Raw genomic sequence first — 18,876 nt, 5'->3', positions numbered from 1 at the left:
CGATTTCTGTCTTATATCAAGATCAGGAATTCTGAACTGAAGCGAAAGCCACCCAAATTAGCCTGATTAAAATAAGCCTTTCAACACTTCTCAATAAGTGTCTGATCGTTATTCAACGGGAAACCACACAAACACTTTAAAGTCTCTCTTGACTTTGAAGGAAGAGATTCATGCCCGGGATTCATTGTTTCGTGTCTTTACTGACATCACAAATTCCCTCATATGTGTTGCTTTATTTCCTTTTCTTTTACACACTAAGCACGAAAATCTTTTTGATTTTCCAAAATTCTAGTTTCATTAGTTACAAGCCATTTTTTTGGGATTTGGAGTTATAAAAGAGTTGTGGCTCATGTTGATCCACGTGGTAATTTTGCTTTAAGATGACGTTCACTCTAAAAGGATAAGATGTTGACTCAGGCGGGAGTCCAATCGATTTGATTTTCAAACGGCGCTTGAAGGACAGGTGTGCGAAGTGAACCGTTTCGTTTAAAAACGGCGCCTGATGGGAAAGCGTGTGAATCGGGACAGTTATTCTCTCTCATGTGTAATCATCGGTGCTACCAACTGTCACGCATCAATCACCTCCGAAAAAGCCTTCGTATTTCCCTCAAAGATTTGGGAACAGATTCTTCTCTCTCCTCTCCCCACAGTATAAAAGGTAACTTCAACCATTATTTACCTCTTTACTGCACCGAAACTTCAGAGAGCAAGAAAAGCTTTAAGTATTCTACTGTTCATCATCTCTCCCAACTTCTTCACTTTAGTGGAGGATTCATCATCTGTTCATGCCACTTCCCACATCCTGCCGATTCGTCCCCAACAGAGTCTGATCATCGATCTTACTCCCCATGTTTATGATGCCTTCATGTTCCCGATCATCGAATGCCTCAAATACTCTCCGCTTTCTCCTGCTCTCACCAAAGCTGAAGTTGTTCCTATGGAGTGTTTATCCCAAATTTTCGCCACGGCTCATTACGATAAGTCTGTCGATAGGATCTTCTTCGACATTCTTGATCACAAGGCGTCAATCTCCAAGCAGCGATTCTGCTCACTTTTAGGGTTTGAACCCGATTCATCTAGGGTTAACCCTGAATCCATTCCAGTGGGTCACTTATTTTCTATGTTCTATAATATGGGATATACTGAGGTGCTGACAACGGTCACTAAGTTCAAGAAATCGTGCCTGCCTCCTTAGTGGAACAGGTTATTTACTATGCTGTTCAAAGGGTTATATGAACGCAGTGCCGGGTTAGACGGAGCGAGTCGTCTGTTCATCACGATTCTTTATGGGTTTTACAACGGTATCAACCTGGACTATGGGTCGGTCTTATGGCAGCAGCTAATTCAGAGTCTGGCCTCTACATCTCGGCATTCCGAGATCTCTTATGCTCGCTTCTGGACTCTAGTCACAAAATGGGTGATGGACAAGTATCATGTCCCCATTGTTGCTGATTCTCCACTGTCTTCGATTGGTACTTTCCATACCATGAAGATAATAGTCTCCGATGCATCCAAATTTCAGTTCATTGGCTCCATCCCTGAGTCGATGTTTGGAGACGTTCCTGCCGATAGCCGTATCATCCGAACCTACAAGGAGTTTCGTCGCTTTGGTCCTAGAGAGCTCACTCCTGAGATGATCAAATCCATTCATGAAGCTAACAAGCCTGCTCCAAGGGGAAAAAGAATGAAAAGGACAAAGACAAGCAGGTTGGCAAGGGAGCGAAAGGCCCTTTTCCCAAGAAACGTAAAACTACCAAGGCTGTTCAATCTCCTCCGCTGAAGAAGAGAAAAACCCAACCCAGGCGAAAGTTGATACTAGCTTCCTCCTCAAGCGAATCTGAGGAAGAAAATTCAGACTCTGATGAGTCCCCTCGTGGTAACACTCCTCCACGCTCGCCTACCCCAAAAGTTCATTTTTCCAGTTCACCTATCTCTTCTCCACCAGTCACCATTCCTATTTCCATTCCCCCCATAATCTCCACCACTCAAATACCACCTACCTCTATCCCAGTACCCCCTCCCATCTTTACAGAAGCTACCACCACAACCACATAAGTAAGAACCAACGTATATGATATGGGGGCTCCTACTGATGCACCTGAACCCACTCCCACTACCGAACATACCTCACAACCCGAACCTACTTCCACTACCGAGCCTCCATCCTCACCCCCCCCCCCTCATCTCCTGCTCAACCAGCATAGGATGAAGAACCATTTCTTGGTGGGGAGGACATGACATTTGATTCGGTCTATTACAGTCCGTATCAGGTGCAGAGTGACGACGATGATGATGCTCCCGTCACCAAGAAGCATCTCAAGGAGCTTCACGAGAAGATTGATTCGCTCATTGCTTCCTCTTCTTCATCACAGTCTACCATTTCTGAAGCTGCTATTCAGAAGATTGTTGATGCTTTTTCCAAAGCTCATGAAGTTTCTCTAAGCTCAGCTACTGCCGCAATTGATGCCTCCACCAAAGCGTGTGCGGCTGCGACCGAAAAAGTCGAAAAACTATTTACTGATGCTTCCTCTCTTTTGCAGTCTTTACAGGAAACTGCTGAAAACACCAAAACGAAGTTTGACCCCATTGTCAACCAGCTGGCTAACTCAGTTGCCTCAGAAATGAAGTCCTTCGCCACTCGTCGTCAAACTCTCTCCGACGACAACTCATCGTTTAAGGCGACGATTGAGGAGCGACTGACTAAGCTCCATGAAGATCTTGCTGTTGAAAACTCTCTCATGGATGCTCTTGCTAGAAAGGCCACTGCGCTTAAGGTCAAGAGTCTTCAACTCTCCAATTCTCAAAAGGAGATTGAATCTATTCGATCTGAACGAGAGATTGTGTCTTCATGTGTTTTGGATGTCCACGCAGCCATTTCAAACATCCTGGAAGCACATGATCCGATACTAAACTACTTTGTGAGGCGTGATCTTGCAGAAAAGCTTGCTCCTGCCCTTTCTCTCCTGAGCAAGATTGAAGGGCTCCTTGAGTTCGTGTCCATTCCGAAACAAGGGGGATAAAATGTATCTCAACCGCCTCCTACTTCTACATCAACAAAAAACAACCGAACCTCCTTCAACAGGCCAAGCCTCAGGTTCAGGTGTCAAAGACAAGGGGGGGAAAATTGATGAAGACAGCGATGACGATAAAGAGACCATTGCCGATCTTTTAAAGAAACAAGGTCGAGATGAGGATGCCGATATGAGCGCTCGGGTTGCTAGAGAGGCTGAAGAAGCTGAAAGAAAACAGAAAGAGGCTCGCGACCTTCTTGTGAGTAGGAAAACTCTTTTTCCTCCGTGGACTCTTGAGAAGTTGTTGAAAGAAGCAATTGAAACCCCAAGCATCTTGTGGCTCGAACTAGTGATCTCATTAGATCGCATTAATTCTGTCGATTCTCAGTTCGACATGCCACTGACCCGAAAGGCCTTCATCTTCCATGCCTTTGACAGCATTGTCGAGTTCCCTCATCCTCATCCAAAGGTTGATAGGGATTTGGTCGAATTCTATCTGAGGGCTGCTCAACCACAGTATCAAACATGGAGCGCTCAGAAGATAATCAATGTTCGGGTCCTCAAGCCGTATCGGGAAGGGAACTTCACTAACGTTTGGTTTAAGGTGCGGAGAGGTTCTGCCAAGACCGAACATGCCATTTTGCTTGCCGATCTTCCCAACTTGAATCCACACGACTGGATAATTTTGCACAACATCCTTCTCACAAATGAAGCGGAGTATGGTCCTATAATTGACCACTTCAAGAGGATGCTTGTCTGCTACATAATGGAAGTTGCCAAGATGGATCAGGAGATCGATATTGTCTTCAAGAAAAAGCCTACTATCTCACCTGTTGGCTCTGCCAGTGACCTAAACATGATGTAGATGGGGAAGATAGACCCGAAGAGAACATCTGTTATGTTTACCAGAAACGAAGGCCTAAAATGCCTGTTTGCTTTGGCAGACAAACATCTCTACACCACTGCATGCCTGGAACATGTCTTAGGGATCATTCATCGTCGCAAGCAGAATTCGGCAGATGACAAGAAGTACTTTGATGATATGATTCAGTGGTACATTCGCTTCAGACAGACAATCCTTGCTCTTATCCCTCGTCTGTTTGATACCACTAAGAAGGTTCCGGCAGCTGGCCCCAGCAAGAAGAAGTGATAGTCTCGCTCCAATTGACGCAAAGGGGGAGATTGTTAGGTCCAGTTAGTGTTGCGTCTTTGGGCTCGTTAGCTAGTCCAGTTTTGTCTCCGGTATGGGCCTGTCCATCCGTGAGTTCTTTGTAGGGTTTATTATTTATAAATTCTTGCATGCATTCTTTAACGTAAGATTTGATAGAGATTTTGATAGAGTTTATAATTCTAATCTTCTGTAACCCTAGAATCCTCTACAGCGGAAGTTCTTCATCGAGCTCTGCTGAGGATTGAGTTAATTGAATCATTCGACTCATTCAGATCCATTCTTGTGTTTTTATCTCACTGTTTTTTACTTTCTTGATTTGCCTGTTATAAAGATCTAATCGATCAAAGAGTTATACAGACTCATCATAATCCATATACCATTCTGAATCAAATTGTTCGCCATGTATTACCTGAAAAATTAAACCAATTTAGGAACCCAAACCATTTTATGTCCTTGTGAGAAATTTGATTTTGAATTCAACACATAAAAAATCTTAATTTTTTCGATCCAAAATGATTTCTTAATCACAACATTATCCACTCCTTTTTTCTTTTTGAAAACTTGAGATTTTTTGTCACAGAGATTTATCCCAACAAATAAAGTTTTTCAATTAGAATGAACTTTTTCTTTGTTGTGCCAATTTCTCCAAAAATTCTTCTTCTTCTTGTTTCAATTTGGCTTCATATGCTTTTTGATTAGCATCTTGATCCAGAACCTCTTTCTTTGAAACCTCAACATATTTCACTTGTCAACATTGATTTTTCCTCTTTTTGGATAACATGAATTTGGTGAAAATTTTAATTTTTCTTTTGAATGTGGTGATGAATGAACATTTTGATTAAAAGATCTTGATGAATTAACAAAATTTCGATTTTGATTTTTAGAAACATCATCAACACTTTTATCATTAACCTTATTTCCTTTTTCTTCCAAAATTATTTTCTTGCAATCAAAATTTTCTTATATTTAGCATTCATTGCCCTTTTCTTTGCTTTGATCTCTTCATTTGATTTTTGATTATTTGCTTTTCCTTTTGAATCAGTTTTCACAACTGCTTTCTTTGTAACACAAAACGGAACATCTTTTGTGCCACTTGTTTCACCAACATCATGTGAAACATTCACCTTGTTGAAAGGTTACGAAACATATTTTCCTTTGACTTTACAAGAAGTCTTTTCAGACAAACCTTTTGTCTCAAGACCATTGTCAAGTGGTGCAAACCAAAAATAATATTTTCGACCTTTTGCATTATCATCATTAACAATCGATGTCAATTCTGATGTATCATTCTTGTTAAGACCTTTTTTCACAAAACTTAATTAGGTGTTTTCTGAACTTTTGGAAAAACTGTTGCTTTTACTGTCAAATTTTCAATTCCTTTGTTCACAACATGATTTTAAATTCATTGGAATCTTCAAAAATTAAATTTCTTTTTGGTTCATCAATACTTTTCACAAAAGAAGAACAATCAACTTCGTCTTCAACCGAAATCTCATTCATTTTGCTTTCATCAAAATCTGAAGTATTCTCATTAGAATGAACTTCTGATGATTTCAACTTTTGGTATAACAAGTTATATTTCTCAATTGAATTTTGTGTGACTTGTTATTTATCCTCTTTAGTTATAATATTGTTCATCATCAATTTATTTTCTTTGGATTTAATTAAATCCTGAACCTTTCAAGGCTAATCCAGTAAGAATCATGCAAAGATTCATCTGATGAACTCATAGTTCACATTTATAACAATCAGCATCAATTTCATCTTCTTTAAATTCAAGAAATACAAGGATCAATTTATGCAATTTTCACCGATTTCACAATTAACATAAAGGTGAGTAATATTATCATACAATTGTTTCACAATTAAACAAAAGTGTAACACCCGATTCCTGGTACGCAGTTAATTCAAGTGTTTCTTGAGTTTTCTCTGTGACTCGATGAGTTGGAGACCTAACTCGTCGAGTAGAGTCGAGATCCGCAGACAATTTAAGTGACCTACTCAACGAGTCGGAAGACTGACTCGACGAGTAGGTGTTGTTTGGGTAAAACCCAAAAATAAGGGTTTGCACCCTATTTAAACACCTTATCTCAGCCTCCATCGTCCCTTATACTCCCAGAAGACATCATATCGAAACCCTAGCCGTTTTTGTGTGTTCTAAGTCCATTTTGGTGCTTTTTGGTGGATTGTGAAGCTTGAGAAGAGGAAAGGAGCTTGTGAGACCGAGGGGAAACAAGAAGATCCAGAGCTTGGAGCTCATTTTCAGCTTATTGGAGGTATGAAGTTGAACCTTTGTATATAGATCTCGCTTTTTTGGGCCTTTTCCTTCATCTTTCTAAGCCCTAGAGAGGTTGTATTCAGGATTAAGTGTTGGAAGTCAGTGTGTGCTTTAGATCCATGTCTATTGAGGGGTTTTGTGGCACAAAGGTGCCCATTTTGCTGCCATGAACAACCCATGCACCTTGGAGGCCATCTTTTATGGCTTTTTGACCAAGTTTGGAACTTTACATGTAAAATGGACACTAGGAGGCCAGATCTATGGTTTTGGTGTGTTAAGACCCATTTAAATCGACTGTATAGTGTTGGTCAAGGATGGACTTGACGACTTGTTCTTGGGACTCGGTGAGTCGCGGTGTATTGACCACCAAATCCTTTCTGTGGATGGACCAGTTGTTAAGGAGGAAAGTCTCGTAGATGTTTAGTCGCGAAAAGGGACCTGGGAATCATGGGACTCGACGAGTGTATGAACAGACTCGGCGAGTCCAAGGCAATCTCCCAATCATTGAAGATGGACTCGACGAGTTGTTGATACAACTCGACGAGTCGTAGACCGGACACATTCTTATGAGGGAGATGAACTTGTCGAGTTCAAGGAAGAACTCGGCGATTCGGATGAAGATAGTCACGATGGTTTGAATGAAAGAGAACCCATCGAGTTCTTGCTAGACTTGAGGAGTGAAGACGGGGTTGGTTCGGGTTAGTGGAGTATGGACTCGACAAGTTGGTAGAACAACTCGGCGAGTCAGGTCAACTGGGTGTTGACTTTGACCAATGTTGACTTTGCCTAGTTTTTGTATGACCCCGGGTAGGGTTGCATACTTAAATGAATAACTTTGAAGTATTTTCGTGTAGGGATCGAGGAGTTGAGGGTAGTCAACTTGTACGTCGAAGATAATTTAGACACTGCACAACATCGAGGTGAGTTATCTTCCAGTAGGGGTGGGTCTAAGGCCACAATGTCGGCCCACCATTAGGGGTGTTTGGTGGATAATTGTCTCTGTGATAATTATCTTGGTGTGTATATGTGATATGGTCATAAGATATGCCGGTATGATATGCAATGTGTATGCTAGTGGTAGTAGTAGGGAATAGTTTTTCCCTGACATCGGTCGTTAGGATCGAAGGGTAGCTCAGTACCCAGATATAACTGACTGTATGATTATATCTTGATATTTTATGATAGCAGTAGGGGTGAAATAGTCCCTGGTTACCGGTTGAAAAATACCGATGACAGGTAACGGTTGAAAGATACCGATGACAAATACCGGTTGAAAGATACTGATGGCAGTTACTGGTTGAAAGATACCGATGGCAGTTACCGGTTGAAAGATACCTATGATATGATATTGTATGTGGTATTATGGGGGAACTCACTAAGCTTTGTGCTTACAGTTTTAGTTTTGGTTTTAGGTACCTCTTCGTCGAAGGGGAAGGAGCCGACGGTATAACAGCACATCACACACACATATGGTTTCCGCATTGGGTTTCTGGGATTGTACTCTCATTTTCACTACTTTTGATGTCCTGGGTTGGGACACAACATTATGATTTTGTAATGTGTTGTTTTATTGACAATGTTTTTGGTAAAATGTTTTATAAAATATTAATTCAAAAATGAAATTTTTAGTCTCAGAAATTGGGATGTTTCAAAAAGATATTACACTGCTTAGTCATTAACCTATTATCGCTCTTTAAAATAAAAACATCATCTTTAAGCCTAGTGATTTCTATGTTAAGGGCTTCTATTTTCATCCTTCTCTCCTCGCATTGGAATGTTTCCGTGCTTAAACTATAATTGAGATCAGAATTCATAATACAAGATCACTTAAGGCCTTCGCAAAAGTTAGAAACTGTATCACACAATTTACTTAGTTCGGAATCATAACGAGTAACAGAAATATTGAGAGATTTGAGAATAGAATGTACCTTATTGATCACCTTCTCACTTTCACCAGCATACTGTTTGACACTCTTTGCAGTGAAACACACTTTTGATCTAGTACCCTCATCAGTGAAGTATTCTTGGCTTCCTGAATCTGTGCTTCCGACCGTCAAACATGTTCCTTCAATCTTCTTCTTCTCTTCTCTCACAACAAATCTTTTTCTTTGAGTTAGCCTCTGAACTTCATCATCCTCGGAATCAATTGACCATACTTCAACTATTCCATCACTATCATCTTCCTCAACTATCAGTTCTTTTCCAGTACTCTTGGTTTTTTGTGTGAATTAAGAACATTGATTTGGCATGCGGAATTAAAAGAACACAAAGAACATGTTGATTTGGGTGCTAAAAGATGTATTCGATCATAGTAAATGAGTACAAAAAAAGAACTAGACTAAAACTTCATAAATATCTCGCTCATTAGTCATTATGAACTACATCGCTCAAGCACACCTCTACAAGTGGTATGAAACCCACTATATATAGAGGTGTTTACATGCTCTCTCTCTCTCTCTCTCTCTGTCTATCTATCTATCGATCTATCTCTCATGTCACAAGGCATCACTACCACATGCAAGTAGGTCTACAAGATTCAAATCATTACAAAGTCATTCATGTATAACTTTGCACCCTAACATTCACCCCCTCAATGTTAGGAATGGATGACCGGCTTCAATCTTCCAAAAACGAGCAACTTCACAAGCCAAGCCTCAAGCGTGACACATGTAGAAATGAACTTCAAATCTTCAATCCTTCAATGATCTTCCAATATGGGTTCTATAGTGTGAAATCGTAGAAACCAAGCATCAAAAGGCAATTAGGGTTATCCATACCTCCACAAGATTACCCAAAATTTGAGCATAAAAGCACCCCAAAAATCTTCAATAAGTCCAAAGCCATCATGAACTAATCACTTCCGTATCTCAAATCGAATCACTTCATAAACTTCAATTGCTCAAGGTCACTTCGGTCTTCAAGTCCATGTAATATGAAAAATTCAACTTTCGAATTCTCATATTTAATTCTCTCCCCCTTTTCATAATCGAAAAATGATTAGAAAACCAAAAAGAAATGAGAGAGCGCTCAATTCAGAATTTTTCTATACAAAACTCCCCCTTAACATATGGCATAAACGTTTTACATAAATTCAGAAAATCCAAAAATATTTCAATTTTCGAACATGATTTATTCACGAATCGCCTTTGAGGAATTTTCAAAATTTTAGGTAGAAACTGTCAATTTCGAAATTCTGCAGTGACTCTTTACGCCCAAAACATCCTCAAATACGAAACTTTACCCCAATTGTGAAACTAAGCATAAAGTGTCAATTTGCATTAACTATAGGGACTTGTTTCGAAAATATTCCCATTTCACAGAATTTTTGTCCCAATGTCGAATCTAGGTGAATTCTGCCATTTTGCGTTTTGTAGGGATACGAAATTAAAATTCAGCATTTAGCACCATTTTTGCTCCCATGTCGAAAGTGGGTGAAAAATGTCAATTCGTTTAGTTGAGGGATTCGAATCGACACTTTCTGTTTCTTTTTCACTACATTCGCTATCAAGTTATGTTGTATCTACCTTCACTATCGAGCAACAATCGACCATATCGAAGGTCATTCAACATCCAACCCAAATTTACCAATAGCAAAGGTACCTTCATCTACTCGATTTTGAGACCTTCTCAATCACAATACCTGTGCAAACCTTTGCAAAGCTGTGTTCGACCTCCTAATCAATCAACCAAATCGAGACCCCTTTCGACCTCAAGCCACTCAATGCATAGCAAAACACGCTCAATATTAATGTAGAACTCGGTTTTGTCCATCAAATCAAAATTACGACTATAACCCCAAAATCGTTCGACTTCCGAACAGTGACCGTCGTTTCAACACGTTTCCAAGTTGATTCCAGGACATGTTCGACATCCAATCCCGACAACTACACTGAAGTCGATATTGATCTCCAAATCTTCTATTGACCACGAACAAAGTCGTTTGTTATCAATCCATATACAGTCAATTGCGTTCGATACCGAAACCCGATTCCACATCAAAATTGACCTTCGATACCAACAACTGATTCCACATCAAAATTGACCTTCGATGTCAAAATTTACTCCTTTCAACACCAAGTCACCATCATTAGAAATCACCATTGACCAAAAGAGTTCGATTTCTAAATCATTTCTCAAGTGTCGAACAAAACTCACATCACAGTTGTCGACACCAAGAACTCAAACTCAGTCAAGTTTCGAAATTAAACCCAAATCAAGCTTGTTTTCGACATCCACAACCCAATTTCAACTTGTATCTATCAATTTCAGTCTTCAATTCATAGATTCAGCACTTAAAAATCGAGTTTGACTTTTTCTGAGTTTGACTTTTTGAAATCAAAGATCAACATGAAATTGATGAATGTAACATCAAATTTTGGATCAAAAATTGATTGTTCCACTATTCTTCATCACATGCATGTGTTCTTTGTCAATTTCTTCAAAATCAAATATTGGGTTAATATTATAAAAGCACAAAATTTTTTTACGCGTAACTGGAAAAAGCTCTGATATTATTTTTTATTATTGTTGTGGCTACAACTTTCTCGCAGAATTATCACTCTAGCCCACTTAACGAGTTTCATAGTTAAGTTGGTTAACTTTGTTGCAAAATCAATCCTAAAAAGTTCAAATTTAGTCCCTGAGGTTTGAAAAAAATTACACCACATGGTTTTTAACCTTATTTTTTGTTTTTTGTATACTTTATTTATTTTGGGTTTTTTATAAATATATGTACATTTTTTTCTTTATATATATATATATATATATATATATATATATATATATATATATATATATATATATTAATTATTTTATTTTTTAACTTTATTTTTTAACCATTTTTTTAAATATTTTTACCTTTTGTTTTCTATTTTTTAGTGTATATATAGAGTATATTAGAGTTTTTTTTTTTGGTTTTTTCATATTTCTTTTCATATTATATTTTATTTTTTTTTTTCATCTTATTATTCTTTTTTCTTATTTGTTTTCCAATTATTTGTTTTTTTTTGTTTTTTTGTATTTTTATCTTTTTATTGACATTTTTCAAAAAATATAAAATGTATTAATATATTAGAGTATATTACAATTTTGATAATTTATAGTTTTTGTAATTGTTTTTTATTTTTATTCAAGTAAATAAAGTAGTTATGTTTATATTTGTAATTTCGGTCCAACTTATTTTTCTTGTTTTTCTTTTTTTTTTTCTTTAGTGCTATTATAGTTATGTTACGAAAAAAATGAAAATTAAAAAAAAAAAATAGTTTGTTGACGAAGAATTAGTGTTTCAATGTGTTATATAACTTGAAAATTAAAACATATTTCTATATGTGATATCAATAGATTAAATTCAAAATAATATTCGGTCTTCTACAGGGGTTCAGCAAGGAGACCCCTTGGGACCACTTCTCTTTACCATTGTGTTGCACCTACTCTTGCATAAGATTAGAGACAATTGCAAGCTTCTTCTCCATGCATGGTACTTGGATGATGGCACACTTATCGGAGATTCGGAGGAGGTGGCCAAAGCATTGGACATCATTATGGTGATTGGCCCAAAATTGGGCCTTCAGCTGAATATCAAGAAAACCGAGCTCTTTTGGCCCTCGTATGACGGTAGGAAGTTACTCGAGGGGCTATTTCCGGCGGACATCGGGAGGCCGCCTTTGGGGGTGAAACTTCTTGGGGGAGCTGTTAGTAGAGATGCTAGTTTCATTCGCAGCTTAGCCATAAAGAGAGCCGAAAACGCTATGAATTTGATGCGCCTTCTTCCACAATTGTCTAACACCCAGAGTGAGCTCCTTCTTCTTCGGTCTTGTATGGGTATTGCTAAGCTTTTCTTTGGGTTGAGGACGTGCCAACCCGTTCACATGGAGGAGGCGGCAATATTCTTTGACAATGGATTGCGCGGGGTGATTGAGGACATTGTGGTTTGTGGGGGCCCTTTCTTTGGTGACATACAATGGCGAATTGCTTCCTTACCCATTAGGTTTGGAGGTTTGGAATTATACTCAGCAGTAGAGGCTACCTCCTATGCTTTTGTTGCCTCAAGGGCTCAATCTTGGGTATTGCAAGACCACATCTTACGGGATAGCGGTATACATGGTATGGATTCTGATTATGATTGTTCCTTGGCATCCCTTCGCAACAAACTTCCAGATTTTGGCCTTAACAATTTTACTACTAAAGACACCGCCCCCCCCCCCTCCTAAATCCCAGAATACACTGGCGAGTGCCCTTTTTCATAAAATTGTCCACGATATGGAAATGCATCTCGACATGACGGCTCGACAGAAAGCAGTTTTTCAGTGCTTACGTGCACCACATGCTCAAGATTTTCTACTGGCTATCCCTATAGATGGGCTTGGGCAACACATGTCTCCCGTGGAGTATCGTACTATTCTCAAATATCGACTCATGATTCCCATATTCCCAGCTAATGAGATATGTCTTGTGTGTCGCAAGGCATGTTTGGACTCTTTTGGAGAGCATGCAGTTCACTGTAAAGAACTCTCGGGGTTCAAATACAGACACGATATGGTTAGGTATGTTTTTTTTGACATATTTAAGCGTGTCGGGGTTTCCGCTAAGAAAGAGGCACCTGTTAATTTCTTAACTGACCCGACAGAAGGAAGGTCAACCCTCAGACCAGCTGACATTTTGATTTTTGGATGGGTCGGAGGGAAACACGCATGTGTGGATCTTATAGGGGTATCCCCTCTTGTGGGCCTGAGGATTGGGGGTTTCATGGCGGGACATGTTGCTTTAAAAGCAGCTACAGGCAAAGTCACCAAACATGAGAAATCGTGCGTGGAAAATCAACACGTGTTCATACCATTTTCTTTTGATATGTTTGGTTTCCTCGCACCGGATGCGGTAGAGCTCCTTAAAAGAGTACAACGAATCATGTATAGTAATGTTATATCTCCTGGATCTTCGGATATAGTCTTTAAAAGAATTAGTTTACCATTCAAAAAGGCTTAGCGGCACAACTTGTTGCCCATTTGTCATCTCACTCATTGTATGATGACAATTAACATATTGGGAATTTTAATAATAGACTAAAAAAAACAAAAAAAAAATAATAGTCGGTCTTTATAAAAAAAACTTGTTATTATAGTAATTTATATTGAATTCAAGTTCGTTTATTTGAATCACAGTAAATAAAAACATTAGAAAAACTATAAATAACTAAAATAGGAAAAAAAGAATAGAAAACAAAATTTGTAATATGAAAAAACCTTAGAAAAAATATTAGAAAAACCATAAATAACAAAAAATAGGAAAAAAATAAAAAAAAGGTGAAAAAATAAAATATAATACGAAAAGAAATATGAAAAAACCTAAAAAAACGCTAATATACTTTATATATACACTGAAAAATAGAAAACAAAAGGTACAAAGTTTAAAAAAAAGTTGTTGAAAAATAAAGTTAAAAAATAAAAGTAAATAAAGTATATATATAAAAAGAAAATAAAAAATTTACATATATTTATAAAAAAAACAAAACTAAATAAAGTATACAAAAAATGAAAAATAAAGTTAAAAAACCATGTGGTGTAATTTTTTTCAAACCTCAGGGACTAAATTTGAACTTTTTAGGACTAATTAAGTTAACCAACTTAACCATGAAACTCGTTAAGTGGGCTAGAGTGATAATTCTGCAAGAAAGTTATGGGCACAGCAATAATAAACAAAATATCATGGCTTTTTCCAATTACACGTTAAAAATTTAGGGCTTTTATAATATTAACCCTCAAAGATTCAATTGACGATTTCTCAAGTTTAACTTGATCATCATCTATTTATGATTGAACAAATTAAATCAAATTGATTCGCAAGTTTAGATTCATGAACAACACTAATCGATGAACATGAATCATTGAAACAAAACTGAGAATCATGTTCTTAATATATAAACAAGACAACAACAACTCAGCGTAAAACTAAGAAAGCGTATGACGAAGATGAAAGTGAATACTAAGTCAAACTGATTTCATGAATTCTTGTGGGCTTAGGTTTTTAAGACAATGGATCGAAATAAGTTTTAGGGTCAGTAGACAGTGAACATGTGACATCCCCATTTTCACGGCCAGAAAAGACCGATTTTGTTTATGCTTTGTTTAAAAATCAGAATAACGTTTTAAATAAAAGTGTTGCGGAATATGTCCCAAAAAAATATGATAAAGATTTATCAAAAGCATTTCCATAGAAATGTATTTCATTAAAAAGACTCGGGATATCAAGTTCGATACAGATCATAAGCATAAACAATACAGCATCTGCCTTACTACATTATTCCGTATTTACATGCCTAAAATCCCTGAATCTCTCATCCCAAGACATCACATCTATGCTCATGCGCCACTACGTGTAATACAAGAAACTGAGTGGGTCAGGCTTGGGAGTTTGGTGAGCACATAGGGTTTTCAACCCACAATAAATAAGTTTATTAACTTTAGAGAAAACTTCAAAAATGGTCCTTGTGGTTTCCAGAAATATCAAGTTTAGTCCCTAAGTTCAAAAAACCTCACAGATGGTCCCTGTGGTTTCAAAACTTTTAATAAATGGTCCTTCCGGCTCACTCCATTAGCATTTCACCGTTAACTCATTTTTCAATAAAATATTGCAAGGGTAATTTCGTCATTTTAGTTGTAACCTTCTCTCTTTAAAAGAAATTGCATGTCCGATTTTTGGGCAAATCCTTTAGCTTCATCAGTCGATCATCTCTCCTCCTTTCCACTATTGCTCGACTGTTGCACCCTTCACGACATCCAATCGCTTCTGATTCAAAGATGGTGACTTGCAGATGTGGGAATGAAGCAACGAAGATCACTTCATGGACGGATCGTAACCCTGGAAGACAATTTTGGAACTGTAGAAGATGTGGTTTCATTCGATGGTCAGATCCTCCTATGTGTGGTAGGGCTTTGGTGGTGATTCCAAGTTTGATAAGATCAAAGAATCAATTGGAAGAGAGGGTCGCCATTGTAACTGCAAAATTGTGGAACTACCAACTAATGTTGTTTTGTTCATGGGTGTTTTTTTTGGTATTATTTTAATCTCTAAGTATCTTGTGAAGGTTTGGTTGGTAATGGAGTTTTGGTTTTTGGTTTGTAACCATTGCATGGTTTTCTTTAATCGGAGAGGGTTTTTTTGCTTTTAGTTTATGTAGGTGGTTTTGGAATTGGTGTTGTTGTATTTGGTTTATGTATCAGATTAATGTGTAATGCAGTGGTAATGGTAATGGTAATGGAATGTAGTTTGTTATAGTTCTTTGTTCAATTTCTTGAATGTTTTTGAAATGCAATTCTTAACTGTATTGTAAATGCATCTTGAAGATGGTTTTCATTTGCAATTGAAATGTACAATGTTATTAATTGATCTGTGAAGGGTAGTACACAAAACATATTAATTCATTATCAAAAAGTGCATACACACCATTACATTCAAAGTTATAAAGTTCTTAACACAAACATGATGCAAAGTTTTCAAAAGACCTACAACACAAGCATTACATGCAAAGTTTTCAAGTTCTTAACACATCTTCAAACAAGTACACATGACATAAGTTTCTAAATACCTACAACACGAGCATCCTAATAACCACCAAGTTTCAGCCCCCTCCAACTTCACCACTGCCTCCCTGCCCTTTACATGTTCTGGAATTGTGCCCTTTGTTATGACACTTTGAACAAGTGACTGCCAAATATTTCCTGCTCAATCTACCAGCTTGGCTGTTTGGCTCATCAACACCCCTCTTTCTCTTCTTCTTAGGCCTCCCAACCTACACATGTTGATATACTATAGTTAAAATTGAATTCATTCCATGTTCACATGTATACTATATTTTTGGTGTACTTTAAATACAAACCTGTGTCTTATGTTTTGGTGGAAGTAAAGTGAATGGGCAGTCACTTTTAGGCCACATTGTACGTCCATTCAATGGATCAATTTTGTTGAAATACATGGCTTTCCATGTTGATAACCTATAGCAAGGATGGACCCATTCATCAACATGTGGGGCATTTTCACCATTTTCAATTTTGTCCCATATAGCACAAACAGCATGTCTACATGGGAAACCTGTAATCTCCCAAAACCTACAACTGCAACTTTGATCATTCATGTTTACCACATATTGGTCTTGCCATGTGCTTGCCACTTGGTACTTCCCTGCCCCATTGTATTTAGCCCCATACTTTGATGCACCAGCCTTAATCTTTTCAAACAGTGTAGTTGTAGTAGGGGTTAGAAGTCCTTCACACTTATCTATTTCCTTTTGCACCACACATAACCTCTTCATGAGATACTCTCTAATATACTCTAAGCAAGTGATAATAGGTTTATCCCTACCTTCATCTAGCTTAGAATTGAATACCTCACAAAGGTTATTCAACAAACAATCAGTATGTGCCCTTCCTGAATAATAGATATTAACAGAAGACAATTACACATATAGTAAACCCACAACAGGGAAGATTAACATTTCTCAATAAATTTCTAGACACTCACACTAAAGTGAGATTTAGCCCAAGTGTTTGCTGGGATCTTAGACACCCAAGCATGAGCCTCTGCATTGATCTTCTTCAACTCATCCATTGCTCTGTTAAAATGATTGACTGTTGTTGCTCTACCACACTCCCAAAGCTGGCCACTTAAGTCTTTTCCTTTCCATCGTTTCTTCTGTTTTCTTGGATATGCCTCAAACAGAACCTATGTTCTGCACTAGGTAATACCTTCTCCATTGCTGGTAATATTCCCTAAACAAAAGTCAATGTATGCAACATTAGTTAACCAAATGTATTTAGAAAAGGTAATAAAAAAAGTTAAGTGGTACACACCTTTTGTCTATCTGAAATGAAGGTAAAGTTTGAATTTGGTCCTAGATCCAGATCTTCTCCTAACAGTTCCAAGAACCAGGTCCAACTACTTGTTGATTCTGTCTCTACCACTGCATATGATGCAGGGTATATGCCATTGTTTGAGTCCAACCCTAAAGCAGTTAACACTTGCCCAGGGTAAGGGCCCTTCATGAAAGTACCATCCAGACCTAGAAAATCTCTTAATCCAGATTTGACTCCTAACTTCAATGCACCTAAACAGACATATATTCTTCTAAAAGTTCTTGTGGTAACAGACAGGGAGGTTTCTGGATACACATTAATCCGAACTGTTGTACCAGGATTAGCGTTAAGTAGCTCCAACACATAATCCCTCAAAAATCCATACTGTACTTGGTAGTCCCTACTAATGATACGCTCAGCCATTGACTTTGCCCTAGCAACCTTTTGCAATGACATTCCTACCTCCAGTTTCTTGCACAACTCTTCGTGTAAAGCTTTCACTGGAATTTTAGGGTTACTCTGTATTTGTTGAACAATTAAGTTTGCTACGTATCTGGAAGTGCAAGCTTTAACCGCCCTTGTTTGCAAACATTTATGCTCATCCTGTACTATTTTGACCAACCAATCCTGATTTTCATTAGCCCTCGATATTTGGACTGCCCATGGACATGTACCTTTATTGGCAATTACATCTTTACCCTTGCACTTTGCCCTACTTCTGGTTGAGGGCCCACCACCATCAACTCCTGTAGAAGTCTTACTTACAACACCTTTACATTTCACCCTAATCCGGATTTTGTCATTTTTTGCTAGGTATAAAGACCTCCTTGTTGCTACAGCATGTGAGTTCATGTAGTTTTTAACATCAACCTTGGTTTTGAAGACCTGACCAATCTAAAATGGTTTAACCTGAACCTCTCCATGTGAGCATGTACTTGACTTACTCAACTCTTTTAGCAGTCTCTTCCTATCATCTTCATGAAATCATGCAAATCGATAATTATCAGTGGCAATAACTTCCAACTCATCATCAACCACTCCAATCCCATCATCTTTTGAATGATTGTTCAAGATTCCATGTTCATCTACATCAACAACATTATGGAATTCACTCATGTCTACATCTACATGAAATTGTATGTTAGACTCATCCACATTGTATTCACTATCATCAGAATCATCTCCACTATGCTCAGAACCATGGCCACTCTCAAAGTAGAAAGCCTCTCCACTATCATCACTCACCATACCCTCTAGATAATCCACTTCTGGTTGTTTTTCAAATGAAGTTTGAACATTAAACTCAGCATCATAATCAGCATAAAGTGAGTAATCCTCTACAAATGGTTCATAGTCATCAACTGTTGTAGTATTAGCTCCATCATCAGCTTGGCAGATTGGTTCCTGTACATGGTAAGTTCCCAATTGTTCTTCAGTTTCAACTGCACTAGTGATCACTTCTTCTTGAGTTTCAATTTCATGATTCTCCACTTCCTTTTGAATGACATGACTTTGTTTACCTTGTGACCTTATAAATGGTAGAATACTCTTTGAGTAATCATGACCTTCATC

The 18,876-nt window shown here is 37.9% G+C and overlaps 2 protein-coding genes across 2 annotated transcripts; both read right to left on the bottom strand.

Annotated features, from left to right (window-relative positions):
• Positions 1–16,073: 16,073 nt before the first annotated feature.
• LOC145064393 (uncharacterized) lies at positions 16,074–17,059 on the bottom strand. Its single transcript, XM_079011856.1, has 3 exons — positions 16,975–17,059; positions 16,332–16,879; positions 16,074–16,244 (listed from the first exon to the last, which is right to left on the bottom strand). Exons 1-3 carry the CDS (start codon positions 17,057–17,059, stop codon positions 16,074–16,076), a joined length of 804 nt encoding a protein of 267 aa, XP_078867982.1.
• Positions 17,060–17,115: 56 nt separating this feature from the next.
• On the bottom strand, positions 17,116–18,156 carry LOC145064392 (uncharacterized). The gene is made up of 2 exons (XM_079011855.1): positions 17,302–18,156; positions 17,116–17,220 (listed from the first exon to the last, which is right to left on the bottom strand). Exons 1-2 carry the CDS (start codon positions 18,154–18,156, stop codon positions 17,116–17,118), a joined length of 960 nt encoding a protein of 319 aa, XP_078867981.1.
• Between the last annotated feature and the right edge of the window lie 720 nt (positions 18,157–18,876).

The sequence above is a fragment of the Lactuca serriola genome, chromosome 7 (assembly GCF_051521515.1).
Source record: "Lactuca serriola cultivar US96UC23 chromosome 7, Lser_US96UC23_V15, whole genome shotgun sequence".
In the NCBI taxonomy this organism is placed as follows: domain Eukaryota; kingdom Viridiplantae; phylum Streptophyta; class Magnoliopsida; order Asterales; family Asteraceae; genus Lactuca; species Lactuca serriola.
Note: the sequence above shows the minus strand (reverse complement) of the source record. Positions and strands in the feature narration are given on the sequence as shown.

Excerpts from the sequence above, each read along its gene's own strand:
- LOC145064392 (XM_079011855.1), bottom strand. The coding sequence starts at position 18,156 with ATGAACTCACATGCTGTAGCAACAAGGAGGTCTTTATACCTAGCAAAA. Across the intron at positions 17,221-17,301 it reads TCATTTCAGATAGACAAAAG|GGAATATTACCAGCAATGGA; the intron begins GTGTGTACCACT and ends ACTTTTGTTTAG.
- LOC145064393 (XM_079011856.1), bottom strand. The coding sequence starts at position 17,059 with ATGGATGAGTTGAAGAAGATCAATGCAGAGGCTCATGCTTGGGTGTCT. Across the intron at positions 16,880-16,974 it reads TTGGGCTAAATCTCACTTTA|GAAGGGCACATACTGATTGT; the intron begins GTGTGAGTGTCT and ends TCTATTATTCAG. Across the intron at positions 16,245-16,331 it reads CACCAAAACATAAGACACAG|GTTGGGAGGCCTAAGAAGAA; the intron begins GTTTGTATTTAA and ends CAACATGTGTAG.